Below are 15,231 nucleotides of genomic sequence, written 5' to 3' on the forward strand. Positions count from 1 at the left end.
TGGTGAATGAAATCTAAGGCTACAAAGGGAAGCACAGCCGTGCGGTGCCCAGTGACACGAGCCGACCAGACGAGCTAAATTACTTAGAGGAAAATAACACTGAAACATGTATGAGAGCATCAGCTGTTCTGGACGACTGTGTGATCACACTCTCCGATGTGAGTAAGACCTTTAAACAGGTCAACATTCACAAGGCCGCAGGGACAGATGGATTACCAGGACGTGTACTCCGAGCATGTGCTGACCAGCTGGCAAGTGTCTTCACTGACATTTTACACCTAATACCAACATACAAACATGTTTCAAGCAGACTCCCATAGTGCCTGTACCCAAGAACACTAAGGTAACCTGCCTAAATGACTACCAACCTCTCACGTCTGTAGCCATGACGTGCTTTGAACGGCTGGTCATGGCTCACATCAACACCATTATCCCAGAAACCCACTCTAATTTGCATACCGCCATAACAGATACATAGATGATGCAATCTCTATTGCACTCAACACTGCCCTTTCCCACATGGACAAAAGAAACACCTATGTGAGAATGCTATTCATTGAACGTTGAGCTGTAGTCAACACCATAGTGCCCTCAAAGCTCATCACTAAGCTAAGGACCCTGGGACTAAACACCTCCCTATGCAACTGGATCCTGGACTTCCTGACTGCCACCCCCCCCCCCCCCAGGTGGTAAAGGTAGGTAACAACACATCCGCCACGCTGATCCTCAACATGGGGGCCGCTGAGGGGTGTGTACTCAGTCCCCTCCTGTACTTCCATGACTGCATGGCCAGGCACGACTCCAACACCATCATCAAGTTTGCCGATGACACAACAGTGGTAGGCCTGATCACCGACAATGATGAGACAGCCTACAGGGAGGAGGTCAGAGACCTGGCCGTGTGCTACCAGGACAACAACCTCTCCCTCAACGTGATCAAGACAAAGGAGATGATTGTGGACTACAGGAAAAGGAGGACTGAGCATGCCCCCATTCTCATCGAAGGGGCTGTAGTGGTGCAGGTTGAGAGCTTCAAATTCTTTGGTGTCCACATTACCAACAAACAATCATGGTCCAAACACACTAAGACAGTCGTGAATAGGGCACGACAAAGCCTATTCTCCCTCAGCAGACTGAAAAGATTTGGCATGGGTCTTTAGATCCTCAAAAGGTTCTACAGCTGCACCATTGAGAGCATCCTGACTGGTTGCATCACTGCCTGGTATGGCAACTGCTCAGCCATCCACGGCAAGGCACGACAGAGGGTAGTGCGTACGAACGACCCAGTACATCACAGGAGGCAAGTTTCCTGCCATCCAAGACCTCTATACCAGGCGGTGTCAGAGGAAGGCCCTAAAAATGGTCAACGACTCCAGCCACCCTAATCATAGACTGTTGTCTCTGCTACCGCACGGCAAGCGGTACCGGAGCTCCAAGTCTAGGTCCAAGAGGCTTATTAACAGCTTCTACCCCCAAGCCATAAGACTCCTGAACAGCTAATCAAAGGGCTACGCTGCTGCTACTCTCTGTTTATTATCTAGGCATAGTCATTTTTAACTCTACCTACATGTACATATTACCTCAATTACCTCAACTAGCCGGTGCCCCTCCACATTGACTCTGTACCTGTACCCCCTGTATATAGCCCCCTGTATATAGCCCCCTGTATATAGCCCCCTGTATATAGCCCCCTGTATATAGCCCCCTGTATATAGCCCCCTGTATATAGCCTCGCAGTTTTACTACTGCTGTTTAATTATTTGTTACTTTTATTTTCTATTTTTTGAACTTATCCATTTTTTCTTTAAAATTCTTAAAACATTGTTGGTTAAGGTCTTGTAAGTAAGCCTTTCACTGTAAGGTCTACACCTGTTGTATTCGGTGCATGTGACAAATCAAATTTGATAACACAGTACTGCCAAAGGATAGACAGTACTGCCAATGGAGATCCATACCATATGGTACTCCAATGATGGTGATGAACATCAGTATGCTGACCAGGAGGTAGGCCAGAGACACCCACCAGCCAAACAACAACACATACACCACATTTCCACAGGTGATCAGATGACCTAACATCAGAGACACAGACAGAGAGAAATTAGTGATGACGCCATGTAGCCCTATTCACAGCAAGCCATGATTGAGGACTTCTGGGTTTGTACTGAGTATCACAGTGACATCTGTAGAGTTGACTACTTTTCCTCCTTACAAGCACAAATACACAAAAAAAACCACAAACACTCACCTGTGTGTGGTTTGATGACGTTAAGCTCTGAATAGAGCTCCTTGACCACATCCGACCTGTCCTCAAAGGGACGCTCCGTCACATGACTCTTCCACTTCCTAAATCCAAACTAAAACACACGCACACACACAGCGAGAGAGTAAATGTGCACACATGATTTAGAGTCGACAGTTCATTTGAACCTGTACTGTACAAAACATACTTCGATACTTCAGATTTAGTGAATATTTGTTTTCATTTCAACAACTCTACTTGTGATGTGCTAGACACCCTGCGTACAGTGACAAATCAGCAGTTAAAACAATGACAAAGCCTTCTCCCCACCACTATTTCAGTGAAAACAATGACAAAGCCTTCTCCCCACCACTATTTCAGTAAAAACAATGACAAAGCCTTCTCCCCACCACTATTTCAGTTAAAACAATGACAAAGCCTTCTCCCCACCACTATTTCAGTAAAAACAATGACAAAGCCTTCTCCCCGCCACTATTTCAGTAAAAACAATGACAAAGCCTTCTCCCCACCACTATTTCAGTAAAAACAATGACAAAGCCTACTCCCCACCACTATTTCAGTAAAAACAATGACAAAGCCTTCTCCCCACCACTATTTCAGTAAAAACAATGACAAAGCCTTCTCCCCACCACTATTTCAGTAAAAACAATGACAAAGCCTTCTCCCCACCACTATTTCAGTAAAAACAATGACAAAGCCTTCTCCCCACCACTATTTCAGTGAAAACAATGACAAAGCCTTCTCCCCACCACTATTTCAGTGAAAAGCGGGGGATAAGGCTGGAGAAATTTAACAACTCTCAAATTCCATGACAGAGCTATGGATGCAAGGAATGACCATTATATCAAAATTATAGTTTTAACCATGTTAACATTTTACAGCAGTGGGCTAAAACAGAGGGTCACAGAGTGTTTCTTGGTAGTCTTCAACAAATCTACTTTGAAACAAACGTATACGCCTCACACACATGGTCATGGGCTTAAAAAAGACACCTGTACCATGTCAGATATAGAGTTTAAATTAGTTTAAATGTTGAGTTTGCGTCCCAATATTACGTCCCAATATTACACTTTATATACAGTGCCTTCGGGAAAGTATTCAGACCCCTTAACGTTTTTCACATTTTGTTACGTTACAGACTTATTCTAAAATTGATTAAATAGTTTTTTCCTCCATCAATCTACACCAAGCTGCACCAAATCTGCACCAAATTCTTTAAAACTAAAAAATGTACAAAGAAATTAACTTCCTTGTCCCATCGCGCTCTAGCAACTCCTGTGGCAAGCCGGGCACATGCACATGGTCGCCAGTTGTATGGTGTTTCCTCCAACACATTGGTGTGGCTGGCTTCTGGGTTAAGCAAGCAGTGTATCAAGAAGCAGTGCGGCTTGGCAGGGTCGTGTTTCAGAGAACGCATGGCTCTCGACCATACGAGAGTTGCAGCGATGGGACAAGACTGTAACTACCAATTGGATATCATAAAATTGGGGAGAAAAAGGAGAAAAACATAAATAAAAATAAACAACAAAAAAATCCTTAATTATTACATTTACATAAGTATTCAGACCCTTTACTAAGTACTTTGTTGAAGCACCTTTGGCAGCGATTACAGCCTCGAGTCTTCTTGGGTATGACGCTACAAGCTTGGCACACCTGTATTTGGGGAGTTTCTCCCATTCTTCTCTGCAGATCCTCTCAAGCTCTGTCAGGTTGGATGGGGAGCGTCGCTGCGCTGCTATTTTCAGGGCTCTGGATGGGCCTGGCAAGGACATTTAGTCCTGAAGCAACTCCTGCGTTTTCCTGGCTATGTGCTTAGGGTTGTTGTCTTTTTGAAAGATAAAGTTCGCCCCAGTCTGAGGTCATGAGCGGTCTGGAGCAGGTTTTTATCAAGGATCTTTCGGTACTTTGCTCCGTTCATCTTTCCCTCGATCCTGACTAGTCTCCCAGTCCATGCCTGTGAAAAACATCCCCACATTATGATGCTGCCACCACCATGCTTCGCCATTTGGATGGTGCCAGGTTTCCTCCAGACGTGACGCTTGGCATTCAGGCTAAAGAGTTCAAGCTTGGTTTCATCAGACCAGAGAATCTTGTTTCTCATGGTATGAGAGTCTTTAGGTGCCTTTTGGCAAATTCCAAGCGGGCTGTCATGTGCCTTTTACTGAGGGGTGGCTTCTGTCTGGCCACTCTATCATAAAGGCCTGATTGGTGGAGTGCTGCAGAGATGGTTGTCCTTCTGGAAGGTCCTCCCATCTCCACAGAGGAACTCTGGAGGCTCAGTCAGAGTGACCACCGGGTTCTTGGTCACCTCCCTGACCACGGCCCTTCTTCCCCAAGATTGCTCACTTTGGCCCGGAGGCCAGTTCTAGGAAGAGTGTTGGTGGTTCCAAACTTCTCCCATTTAAGAATGATGGAGGCCACTGTGTTTTTGGTGCCCTTCAATGCTGCAGACATTTTTGGTACCCTTCCCCAGATCTGTGCCTCGACACAATCCTGTCTCGGAGCTCTACGGACAATTCCTTTGACCTCATGGCTTGGTTTTTGCTCTGACATGCACTGTCAACTGTGAGACCTTATATAGACAGGTGTGTGCCTTTCTAAATCATGTCCAATCAATTGAATTTACCACAGGTGGACTCCAAACAAGTTGTAGAAACATCTCAAGGATGATCAATGGAAACAGGATGCACTTGAGCTCAATTTCAAGTCTCATAACAATGGGTCTGAAATCTTATGTAAGTAAGGTATTTCATTTTTTCAAACTCCATTTTAGAATAAGGCTGTAACGCAACAAAACGTGGAAAAAGTCAAGGGGTCTGAATACTTTCCGAATGCACCGTATATGAATGCAGCTGCCACTGTATTGAAGCCAATGGACACAGTTTATTATTGTGCACTATGCTTTATTACCGGTGACAGGTTCAGTACACTGCATTCTGTATGCATTTTCTTAAGTCTTGTAGATCAATGCACTGCTCTATTTTAGTTTTAAGCCCTTGTGCAAACTTCTTCCATGCCTTACATCACTGTTAAATTACAGACATACGAGTCACCAGACCGGATCAGAGGGATGGCCAACTCTGGAGATCCTTTTGGTCAGCATTGAGTTAGGTAGATCTGCGTTTAGTTCATTTTGCACCTTGTGGAATGATCTCTAGAATTCTACAAAGTTTGATGTTTTGGTGTCGCTAGGACATTTCAGACAATTGGTTGATTACTTTTTGACTGAGGAATATGTTTGTTTTTCAGGATCGTGTTTTGTTAGTGACTTTTCTTAAATTCCTTGTAAAAAAGTGTATGTTTTTATTGTATTGAAATTGTAAGTATTGTGAATTTGTATGATTGTGTGCAGGGCTGCATCCCTGGGATGGATCAAAATCTTTCATTCGTCTGCAATGTTGTTGATTCTGCTTCATATACTATACTGTACTATACCCTGTAGTTGTTGGCTAGTTTGTTGGCCTCCACTTCGTTCTCTGCTCTGATAGTGGTCTTGTTGGTGGTGTCCTCCCATACATCCTCAGAGGCATGGGCGCTGAGTCCTGAAGGGTGAGATGTTTTCAATCATGTTACAATCAAACTCTATTGAGGTTAATAATAACAACTAAAAGTTCATCTCTGGCCCGGTTCCATTTCAACCCTTACCGCCCTCTCTTCTCCTAGTGCTATAGTACCAAAATGTGACTGGACCTTGTACTCACGTGTGTGTGGGGACGGACATTTTGGCGTGTAGACACCTGGTCCGGGGAGGAGGGAGGGGGAAAGCGAGGGGGTGCAGGCATCCCTCAGCTCGGAGTGCAGGCTGGCCACACACAGCCGATCACACATTGGCCCGTGGAGGTGCCCCCCCCGGTGATCTTGGTCCCATGGAGAATCTGCAGGGAGTGGACGAGGGGAGGAGATGTTGCAATGGCACAAGAGGTTCTGGCCATGACCCAAAGTGTTTGGTAAATACTGGTCTAGCGTGTGGTGTTCTGGTGGAACTTGAGAGACATGTTAAGACCGTAGGTCAGAGACAATGACCCTGTACTTCATGTCTGGAAGAGGAGGAGAGGCATGACAGACATACACAGCCAGACAGACATACAGTCAGACAGATGGGCACAGACAGACATATGCTGGGCTTGTTCACGGAGACAAAACTCTGCCTGAAACAAGACAGGCGTGCCTGTCTGGTCGGTTATTTTCAGAATGTGCTTGATGGTGGCAAATAAACGTTATGACCCAATACATTACACTATTTATTTAACCTTTATTCATCCAGGTAAGCAGTCATGCAATGCACTTAGGCCAAAGTGTGATCTAATGTTCCCCTGACTTGTTTTTCTGTACCAAGGCTTCTCATAGTCACAGTAGGCATGCAGTAACACCTGCTAAACTGTGTACATGACCAATAACCTTTGATTTGAGTAAAATACAGAAGGATTAGTATCACTTCCCTTTACCAGTATAAATACAAACGATGTTCTTGAACTTCCCCATCTTTCTGTCTAAATGTCTTCAATGTCCCTTAAGGTCAGACAGTTTCAACTGCATGTTACAAACATTTAATGATTCCTGTAACCAGACGAGGTAGACAGACGTTGTTGATACTAGCAGGCCGCCAGCCACAAACAGGGGCAGTTCCTGTCCTTAACACTGAAAGATCAAACTTGTGAGACGTGTCTTACTGGTAATCGGTTCTTACAGCACCCACTACCATTCAGTGACATTATTTGTCCATGGGGAAAAAGAGCTACTTCGTAAACACAGCACTGCCTGTTAGACTAAAATGAGTAGTAAGCCTGAATAAGACCTAACCACACACTGACCAAAAATAATTTAGTTGGCATTTACGCATGTCCCCATTACCAGTAAAACATCATCAAAACCCATTTCCTTCACTTACTTGCTGTGCTGTTTCGTTGTTCATTTGTTCAGTCTCATCCAGGATTTCATCATACATGTCAAGCAGTGAAGTTTCAGCTGTCTGTGGCCTCTCTTCCTCGATGCCCACTGTCACTGTGTCCGTTTCCCTCTTGTCCAGCTGTGTCTGTTACATTTCACGTAAACCCTGTTTCTTGTCTGCATCGAAGTAGCGGGTCTTGTACCTAGCATCGAGCAAGGTGGCGACACAGTAAAGTGGCTCAGAGAGAATGCCACCAAATCACTTGTTCACAGCCTCTTGTAGAGTACTTTTGTACGTTTTAACCCCATGGTCTGTCGGCAGTTTTGTTGAGCAGGCGTTTCAATGCCATGACCGAGGGTATCACGTCTGCTGCAGACACAGTTGATGAGCTTATTTCTCAGGTCAGTTGTTCAAATGGAGCTGGGAATGTTCATGTTTCCATGTTTCAAACATGTTCTCAAATGCCATTGAAATGGAAGCAGCGGAATGAGAAACGGCACATTCTTGAGCATGCAATACGGCTTTCCTCAGTACGAAATCCTCATCGACCCACTGCTGTCACACTCATAATGCTCATAGGGCTGACATCGTTGGTTCAAATGTCAGTCATGAAGCTAATAGCAGTGATGCCCATAGCAAGTAGCTCATGGATGTGCATTTCAACAATACTGTGTAACTCCGGTAGGGCAACATCTGAAAAATTGTGCCTACTTGGTAGTGTGTACCGAGGCTCGAGGTGCTCGGCCAGTCGGCGAAAGCCAACATCATCCACAACAGAGAATGGTTGATTGTCAAGGGCAATGAATTTCATTATCTTGGCGTTAATGGATTTTGCCCGAGTTGTCTCGCTGAAATATTCTTACTCTTTCAAATGACTGCTCGACTTCAACTTGTTTAGTTCTTGGAAGTGTGCGCTCAGTATTTTTATGTTTTTGTTCTGTGTAGAGCTGTATTTTTTGTGGCGTAGGTATGCACGTCATCTACCTACGTTATATAGGTATGCACGTCATCTACCTACGTTATATAGGTATGCACGTCATCTACCTACGTTATATAGGTATGCACGTCATCTACCTACGTTATATAGGTATGCACGTCATCTACCTACGTTATATAGGTATGCACGTCATCTACCTACGTTATATAGGTATGCATGTCATCTACCTACGTTATATAGGTATGCACGTCATCTACCTACGTTATATAGGTATTCACGTCATCTACCTACGTTATATAGGTATGCACGTCATCTACCTACGTTATATAGGTATGCACGTCATCTACCTACGTTATATAGGTATGCACGTCATCTACCTACGTTATATAGGTATGCACGTCATCTACCTACGTTATATAGGTATGCACGTCATCTACCTACGTTATATAGGTATGCACGTCATCTACCTACGTTATAAAGGTATGCACGTCATCTACCTACGTTATATAGGTATGCACGTCATCTACCTACGTTATATAGGTATGCACGTCATCTACCTACGTTATATAGGTATGCACGTCATCTACCTACGTTATATAGGTATGCACGTCATCTACCTACGTTATAAAGGTATGCACGTCATCTACCTACGTTATATAGGTATGCACATCATCTACCTACGTTATATAGGTATGCACGTCATCTACCTACGTTATATAGGTATGCACATCAGTTTGACATCGGTTTTGCACATCGGAGATAAACTAGACATCAATCCGATGCTGATGTTGGCATTTTTAGCTAATATCTGTCAATTCAGATATGCTTACCGATATATCTTGCATCCCTAGCGCGTAGTGTGTAAAAATCTTCTGTCCTCGGTTGCAACACTCACTGCCGGGTTTCAAACTGCCCCTGGAAGCAATGTCAGCACAATAACTGTTTGTCAGGAGAATCGTGAAATGGGTTTCCATGGCTGAGCAGCTGCACATGGCTGGAGTGGTATAAACTCTGGAGCAGTGGAAATGCATTCTCTGGAGTGATGAATCCCGCGTCACCATCTGGCAGTCCGACGGATGCCAGGAGAACTATACCTACCCCAATGCATAGTGCCAACTGTAAAAGTTTGGTGGAGGAGGAATAACGGTCTGGGGCTGTTTTTCATGGTTCGGGCTAGGCCCCTTAGTTCCAGTGAAGGGAAATCTTAACACTACAGCATACAATAACACTGCCCTTTCCCACCTTGACAAAAGGAACACCTACATGAGAATGCAGCTCATTGACTACAGCTCAAGCGTTCAACACCATAGTTCCCACAAAGCTCACCACTAAGCTAAGGACACTGGGACTAAACACCTCCCTCTGCAACTGGATCCTGGACTTCCTGACGGGCCGCCCCCAGGTGTTAAGGGCAGGCAACAACACGTCTGCTACGCTGATCCTCAACACTGGGGCCCATCAGGGGTGTGTTCTTAGTCCTCTCCTGTACTCCCTGTTCACCCACGACAGGGTGGCCAAACACGACTCCATCACCATCATTAAGTTTGCTGGCAACACAACAACGGTAGGCCTGAGAGGGAGGAGAGGAGGTTAGAGACCTGGCAGTGTGGTGCCAGGACAACAACCTCTCTCTCAATGTGAGGAAGACTAAGGAGCTGATCGTGGACTACAGGAAAAGGCGGTCCGAACAGGCCCCAATTAACATCGACGGGGCTGTAGTGGAGCGGGTCGAGAGTTTCAAGTTCATTGGTGTACACATCACCAACAAAGTATCATGGTACAAACACACCAAGACAGTCATGAAGAGGGTACGACAACACCTTTTCCCGCTCAGGAGACTGAAAAGACTTGGCATGGGTCCCCAGTTCCTCAAAAGGTTCTACAGCTGCACCATCGAGAGCATCTTGACCAGTTGCATCACTGCCTGGTATGGGGAGGCAGGTAGCCTTTTATTTGCTTTTTATTATCTATGCATAGTTACTTCACCCCTACTTACATGTACAAATTACCTTAACTAACCCACACATTAATTCGGTACCAGTACCCCCTGTATATACCTAGTCACTCAGGGGGCTCCCGAGTGGCGCATCTCAGTGCTAGAGGCGTCACTCACTACAGACACCCAGGCTGAATCACAACCAGCCGTGATTGGGAGTTTCATAGGGCGGCGCACAATTGGCCCAGCGTCGTCCGGGTTTGGCCGGGGTAGGCCGTTATTATAAATAAGAATTTGTTTATAACTGACTTGCCTAGTTTAAAAAAAAAAAAATATATATATATATATATATATATATATATATATATATATATATATATATATATATATATATATATATATATATATTTATATATATATAACCTGTTATTTTATTGTGTTACTTTTTATAATTTTTCACTTTAGTTTATTTGGTAAATATTTTCTTAATTCTTTCTTGAACTGCACTGTTGGTTAAGGGCTTGTAAGTAAGCATTTCACGGTAAGCTCTACACATTTTGTATTCGGCGCATGTGACAAATAAAGTTGGATTTGATTCTAGACAATTCTGTGCTTCCAACCTTGTGGCAAGAGTATGGGGAAGGCACTTTCCTGTTTCAGCATGACAATGCCCTCATGCACAAAGGTCCACGAGGTCCATACAGAAATGGTTTGTCGAGATCGGTGTGGAAGAACTTGACTGGCCTGCACAAAGCCCTGACCTCAACCCCATCTAACACCTTTGGGATGAATTGGAACACAGACTGTGAGTCAGCCCTAATCTCCCAAGATGAATGCTCTTGTGGCTGAATGGAAGCAAATTCTCGCAGCAGTATTCCAACATCTAGTGGAAAGCCTTCTCAGAAGAGTGGAGGCAGCAAAAAGGGGACCAACTCCATATTTATGCCCATGCTTTGGGAATGAGATGTTCGACGAGCAGGTGTCCACATACTTTTGGTCATGAAGTGTATGTATCCAACGGACTCATCCTATAAAGTAGGCTATGTCTTAGATCGGATACTTTCAAAATGCATCCTTCTGTCCTCCCTTCCTCCAATCACTGATATGACCACATAACTAGAATGAGATTATATTCCTATGGATATGACTGGGGATGATTGGGTAAAAGGTCAAAATTGGGTTTGAGGAAAAGCAAAAAGTCCACAATGTTATCACCTATCTAGTTAAATAAAAAAAAGTATTATAGCTCAATCCAAAGGGGAGCAGCATAATGAATTCTAAAATTCTGAGTTAGGACATTTGACACAAGGAAAATAATCCTGCGTGACAGGTGTGCGAGCATATGTTGGTGACGGTGTTATAATACTACTGTTTGGTTGGGGCTGATGGTCTGTTTATGTTTTTATGGTTGTCGTTATACGGAGTAGGCCTACAGCTCTATCTAGTTGTCCTATCAGGGACAACAGTTGGTGCCAACTAGCATTTTAAATCTAACCCTTTTCCTAACCTTAACCTAATTCTCAGAACTTGCCATGTGAATTCTCCTAACTTGCTGCGTTGTTAGTTCTACTAATTTGCTACGTTAACTCCCCTAACCTGCTATGTTAGTTCTAACCAGCTATGTAAACAAACCATCAGTCCCTACAAACCATCTGTATCACCACACCTGTTGCTAGCCCGAAGGCCGGCAGATGGTGATATTGAGTCATTTCCATTTTACAGTCTACATTGTATGCAGCAGGCAATAAACGTATCCCAGTGGACCGGTTCTTCCTCCATTCGGTCTGCAAAGGCATCGATTTCCACCTTAACTATATTTAATGGCCAGAAGCCTGGCGAAAAAACGGGAAAAAATATGCATACTTTCTTTATGAAACACGATGTTCCACCACCATGCTAAAGTGGCTAATTCCTGCAAACACTAATCCCAGATGTTGCATATCCCATGCCGCCATCTGTTTGCAGCCATCTGTTGTTTCTGTTGCTATTTGAACGAAGGACGCGACATCAGGAAGTATCATTAGCATGGGGTTGGAAATGGTGTTTCGTAAAGAAAGTATGCATATTTTCAACAACAACAAAAATACCTTCTCTCCATTAAATCTAGTTCATGAGGAAATCAACGCATTTGCAGCCATAATGGAGAACGTTGTAGGTAGGAACCGGTCCAAGGGGGATACCAGTGTATTGCCGGCTGCATTCAACGCCTTTTGATGGTAAAATGAAACCAGATCAATATCGCCATCTGCCGTTTTTGGCCTAACCTGTAGTGTATTCCGTGTGATCATACGTCACAGGTTTATTCTCAGATTTAGATTTAAGTGACCACGACAATAATGTATTTATTCAGTAGTAACACAGTCATTATCAAAAAAAGGATAGGCAATGCACCTGTCTTTTCCCTTTGTTCAATTTCTTGAAATTACACTGTAGCCTAATGTGCATGTATTAACATGTAGGTATTATTTCGCGGTAGGATTATTTATTATATGACAGATTTTTTTTAAACCACATCGACGGTACGAAGTATATGGTTGGTGTGTTAGTTTACATAGCCTAAAAAAAAGTTTAGCATCGCACAACACTAACGTTAGCTACATCAGTAATAGGCTATTTAGCTCGGCCTCACCTTGACTGTCGATGGTTGATCTCCGCCGTCGACTCTCTGTGTCTGTTGACATGTGTGGGCTGGAGAGAGACAAATCAGTCTCTCAGTCAGTTATAGTAATGGGTTCCATCACGCGCTTCTTGCTCAACCTTGTCGTATGACGGCAGAGGGTTCTGCGCTCACGGATTAGGCAACATGGAATTATGGGAAGCGTAGTGATTACTGCACTATCTGGGCTGTGTTGTAGGCTAGGCATGTAGCCCTTTACTGAGAAGGTTTTCCTATTCATTCCTCGTAATACAGTTTGAGTGGGCATATGCCTACCTATCTCTTGGTCGCTCGTCGGGCTTTCATGCACACATTTACAAAGGAAGACATGCAGCAATCTCCACTCATCTGTGAATACTGAACTGAAAAGGAGCATCGCATGATCATAGAGAGAAAGCGTTTGTGTGTAAGTGTGTGCGTGCGTGCTCTCAGTGTCCGCAAACTTCTCAAAACCTTTCACCAGAGGAAGTCTCAAAGACAGCATATGCTTGCATTTGACAGCCAGTGAGAGGCCTTGTACCCATCCGTTTAGTCATGGTGTGGTGTCTGTCTGGCACTGTGAGACAAGTGAGATGCACAACAATAACCACCTATATTTGATATGTACACTACATGGGATTTTGATTCTTATCTATTTACAGTGCATTCAGAAAGTATTCACACCCCTTTACTCATTCCACATTTGGTTGTTACAAACTGGGATTAAAAAATGATAACATTTGAACAAAATTAATGAAAAATACATAAATCGACCCTGATGCAATACATTTCAGACTCACCTTTGATAGCGATTACAGCTGCGAGTCTTTCTAGTTAAGTCTCTTAAAGCTTTCCACATCTGGATTGTGCAACATCTGCCCATTATTATTTAAAACAACTTTTAGGCTCTATCAAATTGGTTGTTGATCATTGCTTGACAGGTCTTGCCATAGATATTAAAGCAGATTTAAGTCAAAACTGTAACTCAGCCACTCAGGAACATTCGCTGTCTTCTTGGTAAGCAACTCCAGTGTAGATTTAGCCTTGTGTTGTAAGTTATTGTTCTGCTGAAAGGTGAGTTCATCTCCCAGTGTCTGGTGGACAGCAAGACTGAACCAGGTTTTATGCTAGGATTTTGCATGTGCTTAGCTCCATTGCGTTTATTTTTCTTCCTGGAAAAACTCTCCAGTCCTTAACGTTTACAAGCATACTCATAACATGACTCATTTTAAGCTGCATTACTTTAGTGCCTTGTTGCAAACATAATCTGTGTTTGAAATTCCCTGCTCGACTAAGGGATCTTACAAATATTTGTATGTGTGGGGTACAGAGATGAGGTAGTCATTCAAAAATCATGTTAACCACTATTATTGCACAAAGAGTCAGTCCATGCAACTTATTATGTGACTTGTTAAGCACATTTTTACTCCTGAACTTGGTATTTTATTAGGATCCCAATTAGCTGTTGCAATAGCATCAGCTACTCTTCCTGGGGTCCACACAAAACATGAAATAGTACAGAACATTAATAGACAAGAACAACTCAAGGACAGAATTACATGAATAAAGCCTACATAACAAGGCATACACACAAACTATCTTGACCAAATAGGGGAGAGGCGTGGTGCCATGAGGTGTTTCTTTATCTATTTTTTAAATCAGGTTCGCTGTTCATTTGAGCAATAGGAGATGGAATGGAGTTCCATGCAATAATGACTCTATATTCTTGAATTTGTTATGGATTTGGGAACTGTGAAAAGACCCCTGGTGGAATGTCTGGTGGGGTAAGTGTGTGTGTGTCAGAGCTGTGTGTAAGTTGACTATGTATATAGATACGTGTCTATTATTTTATATTTTTTTGAAAACTTGTTGAGTGTAGTCCCACACAAATTCAATGTTAAGGTCACAAAGACCTTCAACCCTGGTCAAAGGCTTATCAGAGATCGTTATGACCGGAACATTGTATGTGTCAATACATTTTTACAGTGCCTTTAGAAGTATTCGCACCACTTGATCTTTTCCACATTTTGTTGTGTTAGCCAGAATTTAAAATAGATTTTAAAAATTGGGTCACTGGCCTACACACACAGTAGCCCATAATCTCAGTGGAATTAAGTTTTTGACATTTTGACAAAAATGTCTGTAGGTGGGTGGATGGGATTTGCCGGAATGGAGTGTCTGTAAGAACAAGAGGGAAAGGGTATACCCTATTGAATACATTTGATCTTCGTAGGCTTCAGACAGTGGAACAGATGACGGTAATGAAGTGGATGCTGCGGGGGGGAAGACGGCTCATAATAATGGCTGGAACGGAGAGTGAATGGAATAGCATCAAACAATGTGTTTGATGTATTTGATACCATCCTCCAATTGCGCACCAGCCATAACCACAAGCCCTTCCTTCCCAATTAAGATGCCACCAACCTCCTGTGTGTAATGTCAGTAACAGCTCTGAGGTTCCGTCTGAATGAAAGATAGTGATTACTTATTCGGTGGGGTTTATCGGCAGTTGGCATCCAACTGTGCATTACCGCCACCTACTGTACTGGAGTGTGGGCCAGAGACAGGGAGA

At 43.5% G+C, this 15,231-nt stretch overlaps 1 protein-coding gene across 1 annotated transcript in view; it reads right to left on the reverse strand.

The window, feature by feature from the left end:
- cax2 (cation/H+ exchanger protein 2) overlaps positions 1-12,804 on the reverse strand; it is a 24,624-nt gene extending 11,820 nt beyond the window's left edge. Inside the window, exons 1-5 of the mRNA XM_020480904.2 lie at positions 12,654-12,804; positions 5,965-6,138; positions 5,699-5,805; positions 2,249-2,357; positions 1,956-2,072 (exon numbers count right to left, since the gene is read on the reverse strand). Of these exons, the coding sequence (XP_020336493.1) occupies positions 1,956-2,072; positions 2,249-2,357; positions 5,699-5,805; positions 5,965-6,138; positions 12,654-12,705 (559 nt within the window). The 5' untranslated portion in view covers positions 12,706-12,804. The remainder of the gene's footprint in view (positions 1-1,955; positions 2,073-2,248; positions 2,358-5,698; positions 5,806-5,964; positions 6,139-12,653) is intronic.
- Positions 12,805-15,231: the final 2,427 nt, after the last annotated feature.

This window comes from Oncorhynchus kisutch, linkage group LG4 (genome assembly GCF_002021735.2).
Source record: "Oncorhynchus kisutch isolate 150728-3 linkage group LG4, Okis_V2, whole genome shotgun sequence".
Classification (NCBI taxonomy): domain Eukaryota; kingdom Metazoa; phylum Chordata; class Actinopteri; order Salmoniformes; family Salmonidae; genus Oncorhynchus; species Oncorhynchus kisutch.